Here is a 20,784-nt window from a genome sequence, read left to right as displayed (position 1 = left end):
CTCATGGCAAATAAATCTCATTTCTGTATTCAAATAGATCAAGTCCCCTCTCCTCCAATCACCTGCAAGGCATACAAACGCACAGAATGCTGGTCCTTCTGAGCTCCACGCATTAAAAGAACAAAAGCAAAGCAATCTTTCATTGTTCCCTTTGTCCCTACTAACCAAACCCAGCCTGCTTTTTCTGCAGATCGCAAAGCACCACGAGGCCATGCAAATTGCCAATACCGTAACAAGGCTTGTTTTTAACTACTGCAAATTGGGCTCACTGAAACGACTAGCTCAATCTGTAACTGTTCTTCTACTGCCATCTAGTGGTGATATTATATAATCACGTAAACGGCGGCGTTGTGACCTGGTCTATATTTCTTTGATTTACTATTTGCTGTGGATACTTGAGTATTATGAGCATGTGGCGCTTTGAAACACGATTTCTTGATGTACAAGAGCCTTACAAATGCACAATAAAAGAAAACATTTTTTAAAATGTCGAACCTGCGTATCACATTCATACTTTTACTGTTGTAGTTTGCGTGGTGTAGATGACAGCCACTTTTAAGAGTCTGTGTTATTGTATTTACAGGTTCCTGTTACTCTTGAGGAAAATATACATGAGACCACCCAGCAGCTCGGGGCGGGCCACAGATGGTGTGGGGGCAGTGGGTATAGGCACCCGACAAGGCACACCAACGCTGCGGTCACGCAGCTACTGAGAGGCAGGGATCACCCTGGCACGGTCGGATCACCGGACCACACACCACAAGGCTGGGGGGCACCCCAGCAATGGAAGCCTCGGCACTGGGGGCACCCAGGCCGGGCTTCGAGGACAGGCTGTGATGCTGGAAATGCATCTGAGGGACAGGGCCTCTGAATCCTTGTCCTCTTTCTGTTTCTACCGTGTGTTCTGTCATGTTTTCTGCCCAGGAGTCCATGTGGGACTCCTGGCAGTGCAGCTCTCTCTTTTGGTTTGGTGAACAGACCCATGGGATACCCTTATGGCACCCATGGGTAGGGGTACAACCCTGTGCCCCTAGTGTATGTTTTTGGGCACCTGTGGGTGGCCCACAGAGCAGGGTATGGGCTGGTGGCAGCTCCATGCTGAATCTGCCAGGTGCTCTGAGTGTCCTCCATTTTGGGACACCCAGGCCCTGCCATTGGGATCAGTTGATTCCTGATAGAAACAAGATGGCCCCTGTGGCCTCTTGCTTTCTATTGCCTGTTGTCTTGTTTTTCCCAAAGTCCTGGGAAGCCCTGACTCTGTCCCTTCCCCCTGACTGGCTGTTGGGTGGAAGTTCCATATATGGTGTTGTTGTGAAGGCCCAGCTAGACTGACTGGAGCCTTCCCATTGACTGTATGTTGTGGGTACCTCCTGTGGGTGGGACCTGGGTGAATGTAGTGGGTGACCAATATACACTCCTTGTTGTGGTTGTCTGGTTTCTGGCATGAGAGACAAAGACTGAGACAGCCCTGCCCGAAACTGGCCTGAATGCAGTGTGTAGTGTTGAATGGCTGGGTACTTGTCCCAATCCACATTCCTTGTTGTGAGTGTCTGAAAGGGAGGAGTGTGGCCTGAATGCACTGTGTGCCTGATTGGCTGACTGACTGCATGAATGCCCTGCAGTATGATTGGCTGCTGAGTGTGTGCCAGCAGCGTGGATGAGAGAGAGGATAGTATATCTGGGGACCTCTCACCACTGGAAAAGTGTTCTGAAGGGACCTTTGGTTGAGAAGCGACCATTGTGCTCCTGAAGCAGCCAGGGAGCTGAGTCTCCACTCTACGAGTAACTGGAACTGCTGATCCTCGACGTCCAGCTGGAAGAAGAAGACTTGCTGTGGCATTTGCTTCGACCGATCCGAAGGCTGACGAATTCGTCGAGGGCTGACCCGAGAGAGGACCTGGTAAGGCGCCCTCTTCCCGTGCTCCGAGGGACCATCGAGCACCGCTCCATCTTCGCCGAAGCGCCCTGGAAGGCAGACCCTCGAAAGGCTGTCGACCCGAGACGGGACCGCCGAGGAGATCGAAGTGAAGCACCCGGACCTCGACGCCGTCGAAGTCCATTGCCGTCGACCAGGGTTCGCAGGTTTGTGGAACCGCTGGAGGCCCGTCAAAGTTGTGTTGCCCAGCCGTGGGAACCACTTGACGCCGTGCCGCCGACGATCGGAGCCGTCCGCTCCTTTGCCTAAGAACATTCAATCGAAGGACTCTCTCGACCGCTTCGTCGACCTCTTATCCTGCCGGAGAAAGTCGAGGACGACCAACGCGCCGAGGAGAAACCTGCCGGTGGGTTTCCCGCCACCCGACGACCTCAAAGACTCGGACGACTCGACGCCCTTGCTGGGCTCCTGTCTCTACAATCTTTGCGGTCCAGAACTATTGTCATCGAGGTGCCCCGCACACCTCCGCCTTGCAGGACGCCGACGCCCCGACGCCGACGAGCACCGCTCGGACGAAGCTGCCGCCTCTTCGACATCGTTCTACCTCGTTTGTCGACGGACGTTCGACGCCCCGTGCCTCCCGCTTGAAAGGGAAGGCATTCAAGAAGGGCCGTCGATTCCCCGTCGCCGAACAGCGAGTCCCTCGACGTTTGTCGACGCCCTTTCGAGGAACTCGACTCCACCAGGTACATTGGGGGGGTAAAAACATTATAGGGGAAAATAAGACCTGCAGAGCAATATATGGACTGGGCTTGTGCTATATCTTTCTTTACAGGTTGCCCAGGTGGGGGGATCTCCACACAGAACTGTGCCTAGTGGTAGGGGTCAGTATTCTGCCTATTGCTCAACCATCTTATTTCCTCTCCTCTCTCTATTGTTGGTTTCACTCTATTGGTCTGTGTGACATTGTACAGTACTGTTCATGCACTTCAAGGAGATCTAGGGTGGTACCACTTTAGGATTGTAAATATTTGTCATTGTAGATTTTGCCAGAGTACAAAGTGAGTTATCATGATAAATGTACATAACCTTAACCTTTGATTATATAAAGACTGTGTTCTAACCAATACAGAGTGTGGATATTCCTTTGTGGGGGCTTGGGGTTACACTGTACTTAAGAACCAGCCTGCATCACCTCCTGAGAAGCTAGGCCTTGATTGCTCGACCATTGCTACCGAATAGAGAATCTTGGCTGGGGTCTCCTGTGCCTCCCCTCCACCATATAGGGAGCGGAAGTACAGACACCCCCCACCGGTCGTTGAGATCCGTTCTCTCACACTGGTGGCAGCGGTGGGATACTTATGGTTTTAAGAATCAGTGTATAACCGTGCCACTTACAAAGGATATTTGCCCTTTATTGAATTAAGGTTTAGTTGTGTACAAGGTAACTGCATTACAAACAATGGAGTCTATTGCGAATGGCAAATTAATTCGGATGAGCTTGGAGGCTCTCCAGAGTGCTTTTGAAGCTAGGGAGTTAGACTTTGTGGATAAGTCTAGGGCTGAGCTGATAGCTGCCCTGGTGGACTACCAGACTGATAGTGAAACTCTTGATGAGGGGGGGAATGCAACCAATGAGGACTCTGCCCCTGGGGTTTCAGCTGAATCTGTTTCTGGGAATGCCGCCATTCCTGCTGCCTCTGTTCCAAACTCCAGCAATTCCTTAGAACTTGAGTTATTGAGGATGAAATTGGCCTTTGAATACCGCAAGTTGGAGATAGATGCTGAGCTTAAGAAAGAGGAGTTGGCTCAACAAGTTGCACTCAAAAATAAGGACCTTGAACTCAAGAGCCAGGACACTGAATGTCAGAGGATCCAGCTAGAGAAAGCTAGAGTGGAGACTTCAGCTAGATCCAGTGAGAGTGTCAGGTCCCCAGCCACCAAGTTTATGAAAGATTTGGTTGGTGTATTTGTGGAGGGTTCGGATATCCTCCAATGGATTGAAGCGTTTGAAATGGCTTGTGAGATTCATGATGTGGATAAAAGAGATTGGGCGAAGTGTTTGTTAAGCAGAGTGCCTCAAACCGGGTATGACTGTATTCTGAAGCTGAGTGTGGAAGAAAGGGGTCAGTACGAGTGTATGAAGTCTGCTTTGATTGCCAAGTTCGGCAAGACACCTACCCAATACCTTAGAAGGTTCAGGGATTTTAAGAAAAAGGAGAATATGTCTTGGGTTGACTGGGTGAGTGCTGCGCACATGAACATGATGGGGTGGATCGATGGATACAAGGTTAAGACTTTTGTTGAATTGTCCCACCTCTTGTTTTTTGAGCATTTCTCTGAAGCCTGTTCACCAGAGCTGCGTCAGTATGTGGCTGACCAGAACATTTTGGACCCCTTTAAGCTGGCTAGGTTGGCTGACAAGTGGGTCTCCCACCGGGTGTCCCCTAAGGACTCCAGTGGGAAGGACAAGAACAAAGAGAAGGGGGCCTCTCAGAAAGCTGAGGAGTCCCCCAAGCAATCAGTCGGGTAAACCAAAACCTTCCTCTCCTAAGACCCAAAAATCTAGTGGGGATAAGTCATCAGGGGGTGGGAATAAGAGTAGTGGTCCACCTGCTGCAAAGCAGGCTCCCAGTGGTTCCAGTACCGTACCCCGCACTCCTGGCGCTTGTTGGGACTGTGGGGCTCTGGATCACAAAAGGGGTGACCCCAAGTGTAAAGGTAAGGCACTTGGAGTACAGGCTGTCAGCCTGACCTACCCTTACCCCGTGTCTGAGGTGGAGGCCACTGTCCTCCCCTCCTCTGCCGGTATCACATTTGGTGCTCCGGTGGAGATTTCCTTAGTGTCCCTTGGGGCCTGGGACCAGTACGCAGAAGTACTGGCGACTATCCCACAGAACACCCGTAGATTTTTGAGAAGTGTCCTCTTGAATGGCCAGCCTTCTACTGGTTTGAGAGACACTGGGGCAAGCATGACAGTGGTGGACAGGACCCTGCTCAGGCCAGAGGACTATGAAGGTGCTCCTCTGCAAACCACCAGGTTAGCTGGTGGGCCTCCCAAATTATCCCCTGTAGCCTTAGTCACACTCATGATTGGCGACAAGACAGCGAAGCTTCCTGTCCTGGTTCAGGACAATGTCCCTGCTAACATTTTGTTAGGGAATGATCTAGTAGAGTTGGGGTTGATCTCGGATGGTCTTCCCATGACTGCTGCTGCCGTCACTAGATCACAGGTGACACCGGGTCTGGCTGTGGGTCAGATACCCGAGCCAAAGGCGAGGCCTAAGGCAAGAAGGAGGAAGACCAAGAAGGCCACCTCTGTGGAGGGAGCGCCTTCTCTTCCTGCTGCACCCATTGGGATCCATGCTCCGGACGGGCTGGGTCCAGTGGAAAACCCAAACTCAACTCCTTTGGGAGAAGAGGCAGAAGACTCTCCTGTGGGAGAGGTTCTCAACCCGGAGGATCATCCCGACCTTCAATGCTTGTTAGCTGAAGGGGGACCCTCCCGGGCGGACTTCTGTAAGGGGCAGAGAGAGTGCCACTCTCTCGAGGGACTGAGGAAACAGGCCCTGGCCCAGGCACAAGGAGAGGTGCCTAGGAATTTCCGGATTTATTGGGAGGGTGAGCTCCTTGTTAGTGAGCCCACTAAGCCTGAACCTGGCGCCCGCAAGAGGTTGGTGGTACCCCAGGTTTACAGGCCCTTCCTACTGCAGTTGGCGCATGAGGTGCCCTTGGCTGGTCATCTTGGGACCAAGAAGACTAAGCAGAGGCTCTCTGCCCATTTCTACTGGCCACGGATGGGAGTAGAAGTGGAGTCCCACTGCAGGACCTGCCCAACTTGTCAGTTGTCTGGCAAGACTGGAGGCAGTGTCATTGCCCCACTGCAGCCGTTGCCAGTGGTTGGCACCCCATTTGAGAGGGTGGGCATCGACATCGTCGGTCCCCTTGACCCTCCCACTTCAGGTAGACATTGGTTCATCCTGGTCTTGGTAGATCATGCCACCAGGTACCCTGAGGCGATACCCCTTCGGACGGTTACGGCCAAGGTGGTTGCCAGGGCTCTCCTGGGCATTTTCACCTGTGTTGGATTCCCCAAGGAAGTTGTCTCTGACAGAGGATCCAACTTCATGTCGAGTTACATGAAAACCATGTGGAAAGAGTGCGGGGTAACCTACAAGTTCTCCACCTCTTACCACCCCCAGACCAATGGTCTGGTTGAGAGATTTAACAAAACTCTCAAGGGCATGCTAGGTGCTTTGGAAGAGCCCCTAAGGAGGAAATGGGATCTCCTCCTGCCATGCCTGCTGTTTGCTTACAGAGAGGTACCTCAAGAGGGTGTTGGTTTCAGCCCCTTTGAGTTACTCTTTGGACATCCCGTGAGGGGGCCCCTCGCCTTGATCCGAGAAGGCTGGGAAGCCACCCCTCCAGGTCCCGCCAAGCAAGTGGGGGACTATGTGTTAGGCCTCAGGCGGAGGATGACACAGATGATGGGTCAGGCAACAGCAAATCTCAAGGCCAGCCAGGAATTGAATAAGTACTGGCATGACCTTAAAGCCTCGCAAGTGGATTGGACTCCGGGACAGGAAATCCTTGTGATGGAGCCTACCAAGCCTAGGGCTTTGGCAGACAAATGGACTGGACCCTTCAGGATCATCTCCAAGATGGGCGAAGTCAATTATCTGGTTGACATGGGAGCCCCTGGGGTAGCCCCTCAGATATTCCATGTCAACAGGCTCAAGCCTTTCCACAGGCGAGCAGAAGTCTCATGTCTCTTGCTAGCTTCTGGGCAAGAAGAGGATGAGAGTGAGCCCCTTCCTGACTTGCTGCATAGCAACCCTCAGGATGGCTCAGTGGAGGGAGTACATCTCTCTCCAGATTTGACAACAGAGCAACAGAGGGCCTGTAGGGCTTTGCTCCAACAGTACGCCTCTCTGTTTTCACTGAAGCCAGGCCTTACACCGTGGTGTAAGCACGAAATTGACACTGGTGACAGTGTACCTGTCAAAAGCAGGTGCTACCGTATGTCAGATACCGTTAAGAACCACATCCAGGCTGAGGTCGCCAAGATGTTGGATCTGGGTGTTATTGAACCCTCAACCAGTCCCTGGTCCAGTCCAGTGGTCCTTGTCCCCAAGGCAAGTTCCCAGGCGGGCACCAAGGATTGGAGGTTCTGTGTGGACTACCGAGGAGTCAATGCCGTCACCAAAACTGACGCGCACCCATTACCCAGGGCTGATGAGCTCGTGGACACCATCGGTGCTGCCAAGTTTGTGAGCACCTTTGACCTCACTTCAGGCTATTGGCAAATAGCTCTGACGGACCATGCCAAGGAAAAGACGGCCTTCTCAACACCTGAGGGACTCTACCAGTTTAGGGTCATGCCTTTTGGGTTGAAGAATGCCCCTGCAACCTTCCAGAGATTGGTCAATCATGCGCTCAGTGGGCTGGAAGCCTTTTGTGTGGCTTACTTAGACGACATTGCCGTCTACAGTTCCACCTGGGAAGAGCATTTGACACATCTGGATAGGGTGTTGCAGGCCTTGAAAAGGGCTAACCTCACTATCAAGGCCACCAAGTGCCAGATAGCCATGGGGAAAGTTACCTATCTTGGTCATGAGGTAGGAGGGGGTCAAATCCAACCTCTCTCCAGTAAAGTACAGGATGTACAGAACTGGGAGACTCCCACTACTCAAACCCAGGTGAGAGCCTTTTTGGGCCTCACTGGGTACTATCGCAATTTCATGGCAGACTATGGAACCATAGCTGCACCTCTGACCGCTCTAACGTCACCCAAGCAGCCTAGGAAGGTTAATTGGACCGAAGACTGTCAGAGGGCCTTTGATGGCTTGAAAGAAAGTCTGTGTAGGGCACCTGTGTTGAGTGCGCCTGACTACAGCCGACCCTTTATCGTCCAGACGGATGCCTGCGACACCGGAATTGGAGCTGTCCTGTCCCAGTTAGATGACAAAGGGAGAGAACACCCTATCATATTCATCAGTAGACAACTCAAGGGTAGAGAACCTAGGTGGGCTACTGTTGAAAAGGAGTGTTTTAGTATAGTTTGGAGCCTTAGGCGTTTTAGGCCCTACCTTACGGGGTCTACCTTCAAGGTCCAAACAGATCATAAGCCCCTGAAGTGGCTTATGCAGATGAAGGGTGAGAACCCGAAATTGCTCAGGTGGTCCATTAGCCTGCAAGGGCTAGACTTCACCATAGAGCACAGACCAGGGAAGAGTCACGATAATGCAGATGGCCTTTCCAGAAGGTATGTTGACCGTCTGGATGAGGGTGTCTATCCCGTGGGAGATTAGACACCCTCCACCTCAGTCTGGGGGGGGCGACTGTGATGCTGGAAATGCATCTGAGGGACAGGGCCTCTGAATCCTTGTCCTTTTTCTGTTTCTACCGTGTGTTCTGTCATGTTTTCTGCCCAGGAGTCCATGTGGGACTCCTGGCAGTGCAGCTCTCTCTTTTGGTTTGGTGAACAGACCCATGGGATACCCTTATGGCACCCATGGGTAGGGGTACAACCCTGTGCCCCTAGTGTATGTTTTTGGGCACCTGTGGGTGGCCCACAGAGCAGGGTATGGGCTGGTGGCAGCTCCATGCTGAATCTGCCAGGTGCTCTGAGTGTCCTCCATTTTGGGACACCCAGGCCCTGCCATTGGGATCAGTTGATTCCTGATAGAAACAAGATGGCCCCTGTGGCCTCTTGCTTTCTATTGCCTGTTGTCTTGTTTTTCCCAAAGTCCTGGGAAGCCCTGACTCTGTCCCTTCCCCCTGACTGGCTGTTGGGTGGAAGTTCCATATATGGTGTTGTTGTGAAGGCCCAGCTAGACTGACTGGAGCCTTCCCATTGACTGTATGTTGTGGGTACCTCCTGTGGGTGGGACCTGGGTGAATGGAGTGGGTGACCAATATACACTCCTTGTTGTGGTTGTCTGGTTTCTGGCATGAGAGACAAAGACTGAGACAGCCCTGCCCGAAACTGGCCTGAATGCAGTGTGTAGTGTTGAATGGCTGGGTACTTGTCCCAATCCACATTCCTTGTTGTGAGTGTCTGAAAGGGAGGAGTGTGGCCTGAATGCACTGTGTGCCTGATTGGCTGACTGACTGCATGAATGCCCTGCAGTATGATTGGCTGCTGAGTGTGTGCCAGCAGCGTGGATGAGAGAGAGGATAGTATATCTGGGGACCTCTCACCACTGGAAAAGTGTTCAGAAGGGACCTTTGGTTGAGAAGCGACCATTGTGCTCCTGAAGCAGCCAGGGAGCTGAGTCTCCACTCTACGAGTAACTGGAACTGCTGATCCTCGACGTCCAGCTGGAAGAAGAAGACTTGCTGTGGCATTTGCTTCGACCGATCCGAAGGCTGACGAATTCGTCGAGGGCTGACCCGAGAGAGGACCTGGTAAGGCGCCCTCTTCCCGTGCTCCGAGGGACCATCGAGCACCGCTCCATCTTCACCGAAGCGCCCTGGAAGACAGACCCTCGAAAGGCTGTCGACCCGAGACGGGACCGCGGAGGAGATCAAAGTGAAGCACCCGGACCTCGACGCCGTCGAAGTCCATTGCCGTCGACCAGGGTTCGCAGGTTTGTGGAACCGCTGGAGGCCCGTCGAAGTTGTGTTGCCCAGCCGTGGGAACCACTTGACGCCGTGCCGCCGACGACCGGAGCCGTCCGCTCCTTTGCCTAAGAACATTCAATCGAAGGACTCTCTCGACCGCTTCGTCGACCTCTTATCCTGCCGGAGAAAGTCGAGGACGACCAACGCGCCGAGGAGAAACCTGCCGGTGGGTTTCCCGCCACCCGACGACCTCAAAGACTCGGACGACTCGACGCCCTTGCTGGGCTCCCGTCTCTACAATCTTTGCGGTCCAGAACTATTGTCATCGAGGTGCCCCGCACACCTCCGCCTTGCAGGACGCCGACGCCGACGAGCACCGCTCGGACGAAGCTGCCGCCTCTTCGACATCGTTCTACCTCGTTTGTCGACGGACGTTCGACGCCCCGTGCCTCCCGCTTGAAAGGGAAGGCATTCAAGAAGGGCCGTCGATTCCCTGTCGCCGAACAGCGAGTCCCTCGACGTTTGTCGACGCCCTTTCGAGGAACTCGACTCCACCAGGTACATTGGGGGGGTAAAAACATTATAGGGGAAAATAAGACCTGCAGAGCAATATATGGACTGGGCTTGTGCTATATCTTTCTTTACAGGTTGCCCAGGTGGGGGGATCTCCACACAGAACTGTGCCTAGTGGTAGGGGTCAGTATTCTGCCTATTGCTCAACCATCTTATTTCCTCTCCTCTCTCTATTGTTGGTTTCACTCTATTGGTCTGTGTGACATTGTACAGTACTGTTCATGCACTTCAAGGAGATCTAGGGTGGTACCACTTTAGGATTGTAAATATTTGTCATTGTAGATTTTGCCAGAGTACAAAGTGAGTTATCATGATAAATGTACATAACCTTAACCTTTGATTATATAAAGACTGTGTTCTAACCAATACAGCGTGTGGATATTCCTTTGTGGGGGCTTGGGGTTACACTGTACTTAAGAACCAGCCTGCATCACCTCCTGAGAAGCTAGGCCTTGATTGCTCGACCATTGCTACCGAATAGAGAATCTTGGCTGGGGTCTCCTGTGCCTCCCCTCCACCATATAGGGAGCGGAAGTACAGACACCCCCCACCGGTCGTTGAGATCCGTTCTCTCACACAGGCCACGACCACGGACACGGACACGAGTTGCCGCTTCCTGGGGCTCTGCTGCACTAACTCGTGAGAAACGTGCTCTCTCAAGTTAACTACTAGACCCATACACAACAACCCCCATCTATTTTATTTCTTAAAAGGTACAAAAATCTCACACACATTCGGCCTTTAAAATTCGTTCTTTTCAGGCTGTGTGTTTTGCGTTCGCTTTTTGGGGGGAATGCCCGCATTTCATGATGCTGCAGGAAGTAAAAGGCGCGGTGGAGTGCAGTCAGCCAGGTGTGACGCATGTAGTAATGTCGAGTCGCTTCTCTTGCAGATTTATCGGCGATGTTGGCTGGTGTTCAGGAAATCTTCAAGCAAAGGACCTAGGCGGCTGGAGAAGTATCCTGACGAGAAGTCGGTGCTCCTGCGGGGTTGTCCTAAGGTTGGTGGTATCACTGTCTGCTCTTCTGGACCGCACCTCAATCTCTGGCCCATCCAACTTCCACACAACACACCCAGAGCCAGCTCCTTCAGTCACCCCTAGAGCACCTCACATCCAGCATCCTACATCATCACTCACAGCTCCCTCACAGCCAGCACCCCCACATCATCCCTTACAGCTCCCTCACAGCGTCCTACATCATCACTCACAGCTCCCTCACAGCCAGCACCCCCACATCATCCCTTACAGCTCCCTCACAGCCAGCGCCCTACATCATCCCTTACAGCTCCCTCACAGCCAGCGCCCCTACATCATCCCTTACAGCTCCCTCACAGCTAGCGCCCCTACATCATCCCTTACAGCTCCCTCACAGCCTGCACCCCCACATCATCCCTTACAGCTCCCTCACAGCCAGCGCTCCTACATCATCCCTTACAGCTCCCTCACAGCCTGCACCCCACATCATCCCTTACAGCCCCCTCACAGCCTGCACCCCCACATCATCCCTTACAGCTCCCTCACAGCCAGCGCCCCCACATCATCCCTTACAGCCCCCTCACAGCCTGCACCCCCACATCATCCCTTACAGCTCCCTCACAGCCTGCACCCCCACATCATCCCTTACAGCTCCCTTACAGCTCCCTCACAGCCAGCGCCCCTACATCATCCCCTACAGCTCCCTCACAGCCTGCACCCCCACATTATCCCTTACAGCTCCCTCACAGCCAGCGCCCCTACATCATCCCTTACAGCTCCCTCACAGTCAGCACCCACACATCACCCCTTACAGCTCCCTCACAGTCAGCACCCCCACATCACACCTTACAGCTCCCTCACAGCCAGCACCCCAACATCATCCCTTACAGCTCCCTCACAGCCAGCACCCCCACATCATCACTCACAGCTACCTCACAGCCCGTGCCCCCACATCACCCCTTACAGCTCCCTCACAGCCAGCGCCCCCACATCATCCCTTACAGCTCCTACACAGCCAGCACCCCCACATCATCCCTAACAGCTCCCATCATCCCTTACAGCTCCCTCACAGCCAGTGCCCCCACTTCATCACTCACAGCTTCCTCACAGCCAGCACCCCCACATCATCCCTTACAGCTCCCTCACAGCCAGCACCCCCACATCACCCCTTACAGCTCCCTCACAGCCAGCACCCCCACATCACCCCTTACAGCTCCCTCACAGTCAGCACCCCCACATCACACCTTACAGCTCCCTCACAGCCAGCACCCCAACATCATCCCTTACAGCTCCCTCACAGCCAGCACCCCCACATCATCACTCACAGCTACCTCACAGCCCGTGCCCCCACATCACCCCTTACAGCTCCCTCACAGCCAGCGCCCCCACATCATCCCTTACAGCTCCTACACAGCCAGCACCCCCACATCATCCCTAACAGCTCCCATCATCCCTTACAGCTCCCTCACAGCCAGTGCCCCCACTTCATCACTCACAGCTTCCTCACAGCCAGCACCCCTACATCATCCCCTACAGCTCCCTCACAGCCTGCACCCCCACATTATCCCTTACAGCTCCCTCACAGCCAGCGCCCCTACATCATCCCTTACAGCTCCCTCACAGTCAGCACCCACACATCACCCTTTACAGCTCCCTCACAGTCAGCACCCCCACATCACACCTTACAGCTCCCTCACAGCCAGCACCCCAACATCATCCCTTACAGCTCCCTCACATCCAGCACCCCCACATCATCACTCACAGCTACCTCACAGCCCGTGCCCCCACATCACCCCTTACAGCTCCCTCACAGCCAGCGCCCCCACATCATCCCTTACAGCTCCTACACAGCCAGCACCACCACATCATCCCTAACAGCTCCCATCATCCCTTACAGCTCCCTCACAGCCAGTGCCCCCACTTCATCACTCACAGCTTCCTCACAGCCAGCACCCCCACATCATCCCTTACAGCTCCCTCACAGCCAGCACCCCCACATCACCCCTTACAGCTCCCTCACAGCCAGCACCCCCACATCACCCCTTACAGCTCCCTCACAGCCAGCACCCCCACATAGCCCCTTACAGCTCCCTCACAGCCAGCACCCCCACATCAACCCTTACAGCTCCCTCACAGCCAGCACCCCCACATCACCCCTTACAGCTCCCTCACAGCCAGCACCCCCACATCATCCCATACAGCTCCCTCACAGCCAGCACCCCCACATCATCCCTTACAGCTCCCATCATCCCTTACAGCTCCCTTACAGCTCCCTCACAGCCAGCAACCCCACATCATCCCTTACAGCTCCCTCACAGCCAGCACCCCCACATCATCCCTTACAGCTCCCATCATCCCTTACAGCTCCCTTACAGCTCCCTCACAGCCAGCAACCCCACATCATCCCTCACAGCCAGCACCCCCACATCATCCCTTACAGCTCCCATCATCCCTTACAGCTCCCTCACAGCCAGCAACCCCACATCATCCCTTACAGCTCCCTCACAGCCAGCAACCCCACATCATCCCTTACAGCTCCCTCACAGCCAGCGCCCCTACATCATCCCTTACAGCTCCCTCACAGTCAGCATCCACACATCACCCCTTACAGCTCCCTCACAGCCAGTGCCCCCACTTCATCACTCACAGCTACCTCACAGCCAGCACCTCCACATCACCCCTTACAGCGCCCATCATCCCTTACAGCTCCCTCACATCCAGTCTTCATACACCACCCCTTGGAGCGCCCAAACATCTAGCAGACCTACGCCACCCCCTGCAGCTTCTTCATGTACAGCATTCATACATTTCCCACGCATCCAGTGCTCTGAAACCATCCTAAAGAGCTTCCCCACATCCATGACTTTTACGTCATTCCTTACAACTTTCTCAGCACCCAAAGTTCTACCAACCAGCTTACTTACATCATTATGTACAGTTCCACTGCACCCAACGCATCTATATTACCTGTGATGATGTCCCCTGCATAGCTCTTAAGGCAGAGGTATTCAAACTGAGGGCTGCTTTTTCCAGCTGAGCGAGTGCTGCTGGGTTGGCTGGACTGTCAAAGGGAATCTCCGTTTCCCTTTGACAGCTCATTTCCCCAGCTGCACATGCTCAATGAGCCATGCAAGGCTGGTGGTGTTTTGCTTCGCCTGCGTTCCATAGCTCATTGGAAATGCTGGCTGTGGAATCTCATGTCCGTATGTGCGAGGAGAGCTCCTGCGCCTCCTCGCACATACAGACAGAGCAGACTGCAGCAGGGCGTTTCAGCAGCCACGCTCAGGCCCTTGCACGCATGTGCAGGAAGCTTGTGCATCCCAAAACCTGTTCATGATGCAGGAGCTGGAGCGCTGGGGAGGAACCTTCAGGACCAGGGCAGAACGAACATTTATGTTAATTTATTTTGAATTTAAATATGTGTATGGATGCATGTGTCTGTGTGTGTTTTGTGTTGGTCCATGGAGCTGATTTTGGTGAGTGGGGCAAGGGCGGAGGAGGGTTTAAAAATGCCTTTGTTGCACAATCCCCCTACCCAACTACCAAAATCAGCTCTCCTTCCGAGGCACTGTGGAGCCCAGGGGACAGGGATGGTATTTGTTTACTGGACATCTATCATAGATGTCCAGCAGAAAATACCATGCCTGCCCCATGGGTCCTCCCACGGGCCTCACCTACACATAATCACATTGATTGTGTGAGTATGTTAGCAGCTGTGAGGCCCAGGGGACAGGGATGGTATTTGTTTACTGGACATCTATCATAGATGTCCAGCGAAAAATACCATGCTTGCCCCCTGGGTCCTCCAGCGCCTCACCTACACATAATCACATTGTGTGAGTATGTTAGGAGCTGTGAGGCCCAGGGGACAGGGATGGTATCTTTTTACTGGACATCTATCATACATGTCCAACAGAAAATACCAGGCCTACCCCTTGGCTCCCCCAGCACCTTGCACACACACTTAATCCCATTGATTGCGAGGGTGTGTGTGTTATGCGCTGTGGGGGCCAATGGACAGGGATGGTATCTTTTGACTGGACATCTATCATAGATGGTCAGTAAAAAAATGCCATGTCTGCCCCTGGGCCCCCAGCGCCGATTGCAAACTGTTTGGCTTTTTACTAAATTTTTGAAAAAAAGTATTCTTTAAAACGCAACATTTTAACTCCTATTTAAAAATATTTCACCGGGGAACACCCCCGAACATCCTTGTTTGGTTCATGCTGCCCCACTACGCTCGGTCGCTATGGCATATCTGGGGGAAATATGTATGCCCCTCCACTTAAAAATTCCCCAGCTGCCACTGGCCATGGGACTGTGCTGAGTGGGGGGAGCTCAGGGACTGTGGTGGGAGCAGCATGGTGGAGCCATGTCATAGAGGTGAAAGCAGGGTGGGGAGAGCCCAGGGTCTTTGGTAGGGTGGGGAGAGCCCAGGGACTGGGCTAAAAGTGGGATTAGGGTAGCCCAGAGACTGTGATGGGAGATGGTGAGGAGCCCACAGACTATACTGGGAATTGTTCATAGCCATTTGGGCCATTTGGACTTACTGTCCATTTGGCATTTTTTGGGGGGGGGGCGGCCTGCCCACATTTTGTTCATGGGGGGCCCAGGCCAAAAGGTTTGAAGACCACTATATTAAGGTGTGTGTGGGGGGCATGGGGGGCTGGGCCCATCACCCACTACAAGATGTGGAGGCCAGGGGTGGTATGGGGAGGATCCCTTAGTCTCCTCCCCATACTGGGGGCCTGGGGCAAGGCTGCCCCACACAGCTTATGCCTTTGGTACTGCCCTTATAAGAAATCGCATTCGGGACAGTCTGTTGAATTATGTGGGCCTAATGGATCTGGGCCTGCAGTATTTGTCCAGTTTTGATTTCCATTGAAGTGTACCAAGCCAGAAAGCAATAGGGGCAAGCTTGCCACTGGGCAGAGGAACACAGAGCAGATGCGGGTCTTGGCGCTTCGTCCACCGAGTTCACCATATGTATCCAATCACACATGCGTGATTCGGTAAGATCCAAGATGGCATAACAGCCCTTTAGAAACGTGGTCTGCATTGAAAGAGTAGCCGGTAAAGTCAGGGGTGATGCGTTTGGGGGAGTGGGAAGTCGGGCAACCCAACCAATCCCTGAGCAGGGAAGTTTATTGCACACGTCCTTACCACAAGGTCGGCCCAGGGACAGGGAAGGGACTGCGATAAAAGCTCATTCAGGAGAAGAGAGGTGTGGGAGGTTGGAGTAGTGGAGCAGGAGGCGTTGGAGGAGCAGGAGGCGTTGGAGGAGCAGGAGGAGTTGGATAAGCTGGAGGAGCAGGAGAAGTTGGAGGAGTTGGAGGAGTTGGGGTTGCAGGAGGAGTAAGAAGGAGTTGAAGAGATGAGAGGAGGAAATAGAGCAGGGCATTAGGTTGTGCGGCCCACACCAATGGATTTTCTTTCTGCCCCCGGGAGAGACTCCGACAGATAACATTGGTACAAGAGGCATTGCCTTGTGAAGCAAGACATACATGATTTATAAAACTGGCTTATACTGGGTTCCCTTGCATGGCAGACGTAGGGCGGGAGAGACCTCAAGAGGAGACCATGGTAACCCTATTTGCTCTGTTTTGGGAAACCCAGGGGAGAATTCAATGTGGGCAAAACCTGTGTGATAGAAGAGGCCCCCAAGGATAACAACACGGAAGAAAGACTGTTTGTGCCTCACGGGGATCAAGGGAAGAGGAGAAGATAACAGAGATAGATCTCTTGTGTTTGGTTGGGGTTAAACCCTCAGTGGAGGATATCTTGTGCATAGTCCCTGTCCGTAGTGCCTGTAAAACGCTAATAACGACCCCACCCGCATGGGCCCCTCTCGTGGTGATTCCCAGTGTGTTCATGACCCCCCCCCCGCGCATGCAGCACACTGCACTACTGCTTGCAGCTCCTCCACATCTAGCACGCGCGCATCCCCATGCCGACTGAGTGCACCCACCATCGCACATTGGCATAAAATCTTACAGCTTCCAAGTCCACAGCTGCCTACAGATCATGCGGCTCAGACTGGACTAGAGGCCACCATATCAATGTCCAAGGGTCGGCAATTACGTGGGCACAGTGGGTCAGCTTAATGACTTTGTGCTCCATTTATCTGATAGTCATGCCAATGTTACTGGCCAACCCTGCTACTTGCAATAAAGTGTCCCAACTCGTGCCCTCTAGCATTAAATGCAGTTTTGTCCCAAAAAGTCACTCTTCCCAATTTGTGAATGTAGGGCATGGTGTTTTGATGCCGGGCCTTACCAGTGCATCCCTTCACATCACCCACAGGCAGTCCTTTCCCCACAGCCTGTACTCTGACCGCTGTAAGAGGTCATGCACAAGCAGGACTTCCACAACACTTCACTCCTCGACAGCCCAACACTTGAGCGACCGCACAGTCTGTCCCTCACCATGAAGCCCACCCTGGAGACCTAGAGCTGCCGAGCAAGAGTGTTGACTAGATGTGGGACATTCCGAGGAGCACAGGGCAGCTTTGGGGACCTCCTATAAGGAGCCTGGTTATGAGGCGTATCTGTCATCTTCTCCCCCTGCAGATCACAGAGATTAACAACGTGAAGTGCATCACCCGGCTACCCAAAGAGACCAAGCGGCAAGCAGTGGCCATCATCTTCACGGACGACACGGCCAGAACCTTCACCTGCGACTCAGGTAATTGCCAGGACGCCACGATCTAGTGCACAAACGGAAAGTCTCACATTGCACACCTCACTTGTCCATTCATTCAGCCAAAGTATTGCAAATGCTTAGTAATATGCGTAGCAGTGAATCGCTACTCTGATCACGGATACGCCCCAGGGAGTCCCGACACCCTTTGCCGATGCCACCGCGTACCTAGTGAGGATATTGTGTGGGAGGTCCACCTGCCCCTGGTTTGCCCAGACAATTTCTGCATTTTACTTTTCCAGTTACTTGGCCAGGGCCCTTGTATGACCACTGACAATGCTAAACTGCATACATCTAGAGTCTGTAGCCTTGCGTTTGAATGGTATCCAGTCTTCATATCGAATATTTCATAAGAAGGAACATATATCGAATATTTTATGGCAAAACATTTTACAGAGAATGCATTTAGGTATGGGGTAAAGGGTTAAATATTTTTGGGAAATGGGTGGGGTGGCTTTTAAGGGGTTGGAAACGGGGTTTGGGTGGGTCCTTCTAACCTTCTAGGCGCCGAAGTGTTCGAGTAACAGGTTCATATTTCTACTGCCTGAAACTCTGCCAGTGCTGCGTGCTTTTTCTGCCAAGTGTTAATGTTTGAATTCTCATAATGCACGCACCAAGAAGCCACCAAAACGACAGAAGTTGTGTTATTTGAGACCTCTTTGCATTACATGTCAGACACATAACAGCAAAATGGTGACAGCAAAGTATGGGGGGGGGGCATTATTTTTTTTTTTTAAATCACATTCTGCTGGATGTTTGGTAAGCCATGTCTTCTTATAGTAGTAAGTTTTAATATTTTCAACAATTTTCAGGGGTTTTCTCCAGCCAATTCCATAGTCAAACTCTGTCTAAAGCTTAAGGCTCTCCTTTGCATATAGAAGAGATGCGACCATTTCCCCTTACTCAGTTAAAATCTACCACCAGCCAGGACATGACAACACCCTCCTCCCCCGCCCCATCTGTCTCGTTCATTCCTCAACTAACTCCTCACTACTAAAATCTTGCATCTTTACACCTCGGACACACTCCCACAGACGACGTCCTAGGTCTGATGTACTTAACAGATTCAGACCCTATCTATTTTCTTTCAACAACCACACTGTTCATTTTTGCACTCCACAACCCGTGGGCTGCCCATACAGCTATCCTGCCTGATTGGTACCAGCCACAGAGATGTCCATATCGGCACACAGGTAACAGGTACTTCCTACATGCATCCATCAACACCACAGGTTTCTGCATCTGCCTTCCCCTAGCCGGCCTGCACACCCTGCCCTCCTTCCTTGAAGAACCATTCCCAGCGAGGCCAGCAGTATTGGCAGAAGGGCGCTATATAAGACCACTTTACATTACTGAGGGCAGGGATGGTCTGCATTCAGCGAATGGGACGTGTCCCTGCGAGCATTCCAGGTGCCTTTCACTGATTGGACCTGCAGCCCAGACAAAAGGGCCCTTTCAAACGCTATCAGAAAGTTAGGCAAAGCCACAAGGCCTCACTTCGAAAAGTACCATTTGTGGCCATGTTTGCCCAAACTCCCAGGAACACAGCTTCAACAAACACAATTTCAGAGATTATTAGGATGCTTAAAAGGAAGTTTACATAAGGGATAGACATTGAAACAAATGACTGCAGAGAACGCCTGAAACTTCACACTGGTCCATTTTCACTATAAATGCAAAAGCTGTGCCACTTTTGGTGAACCCGCCTCCTTGCCAGCCTGAGAAGACCTGCTGTATCTGGCTGGACCGAACATCTGGTGCCAGGGTTGAATCAAACCCCCTGCTCGCGAATACCCAATTCCTGCAAACGGTAATGTACCCAATGCATGGAGACCAGACAATCCATCTAAGCGACCCGCTGGATCTCGCATACGTACAGGAGTGAAGCTCCGAGGCGTGCCAAGCTCAGCAGAACCCGCAGCTTGTGAATGGATCATTCTGAGAGCATCCCCAGTGTGTGAGTGAGTGCCCCCAGAGGGCAGCATCTTCAGAGATGTGGGGGCCCCGTGGGAAGAAAGGGAGTGTGATGCCCAGAAAGGGAGCAGCATTGGCATGGAGGGTTGGCCAGAGTGCCATGGCTGGTCTATGAAGCATCCATATCTAGGAAGTGAGCGGGCTGGGATTGCCAACCAGTCCTCTCCCTCAGGTGTAAATGTGGGTGCTTTTAAAATCCAAAGAAACCAGCAAGGAAGGGGGAAGACTGTACGACCAGTGACACTGGCAGGGGGTACCTGATAGCTTTCAGTTGTTGGCTATTGGCTAGTGTACCGTCCCATTTTCTGGTTACAGGCTATGGGACCTAGGTAACAAGCAGTTACTATTTTGTGTACCTCGTCCAGACTAGTGGGAGAGTACAGAACGGTTGAGCTTTGTTCCTGGTGGCCCCGGTTGTGCCCTTCAACCACAAGCTGTCCCATTGACATTGAGGTTGACTGCGGCTGTCTGGACATAGTACACAAAACAGTAACTGTTAGTATTCATTTGCTTTGCTTGTGTTCCGTAGCCTCCAACCAAAAAATGTGAAGGGGTGGAAGGTTTTTAATTCATCTTACCTACTGGCATTGCTCTGAGCATCCTTCCACACCATCCTTCTTTAGCCTGCCTACACCAGTGCATTACGAGATCAGACATATGCAAATCAATGTTGGTACTGCCACCAATGAGAACAATCAATCCCGAACTGCAAGGCCATGGCCTCTCTGCATGGAAACACAAACAAGACCAGAATTGCTTCAGACCTATTGGGTCAGTGAGGTGAAGCTTGGATCGCTCTAGCGCATCGAGCAAGGGACCCACATCTGGGCAAGTCCCCTCTCCCTAAGGGAGACAAACTGTAACCAAAAATGTGATCAGTGGAAGACTTGGAATTAATGTTAACTACTGGCATTGCTCTAAGCATCGTTCCACGCTATCATGTTTCATTCCATCTGCGCCATTGCTGAAGGGGGCAAGCCAAATACAAATCAGTGGGAGGAGTCCACCCTGAACTGCTAGGCCACAGGAACAAAAGCCACCCTGGGATGTGTCAGCCAGTTCTATGTTCTTTTGCCGAAGTAAATTACAACGTGGTCATTTATTTCAACAAAATTACTTC

The 20,784-nt window shown here is 52.5% G+C and overlaps 1 protein-coding gene across 3 annotated transcripts in view; it reads left to right on the top strand.

Annotated features, from left to right (window-relative positions):
- The window catches only part of DOK4 (docking protein 4), a 225,758-nt gene that overhangs the window by 139,372 nt on the left and 65,602 nt on the right, over positions 1–20,784 (top strand). For all 3 annotated transcript variants that reach the window (XM_069654129.1, XM_069654136.1, XM_069654146.1), the window contains exons 2-3: positions 10,908–11,015; positions 17,561–17,675. In XM_069654129.1, coding sequence (XP_069510230.1) covers positions 10,908–11,015; positions 17,561–17,675 — 223 coding nt within the window. The remainder of the gene's footprint in view (positions 1–10,907; positions 11,016–17,560; positions 17,676–20,784) is intronic.

Source organism: Ambystoma mexicanum, chromosome 1p (genome assembly GCF_040938575.1).
Source record: "Ambystoma mexicanum isolate Mex_15411 chromosome 1p, UKY_AmexF1_1, whole genome shotgun sequence".
Taxonomy (NCBI): Eukaryota; Metazoa; Chordata; class Amphibia; order Caudata; family Ambystomatidae; genus Ambystoma; species Ambystoma mexicanum.
The sequence above is the reverse complement of the archived record's forward strand: the minus strand, read 5'-3'. Positions and strand labels throughout refer to the sequence as shown.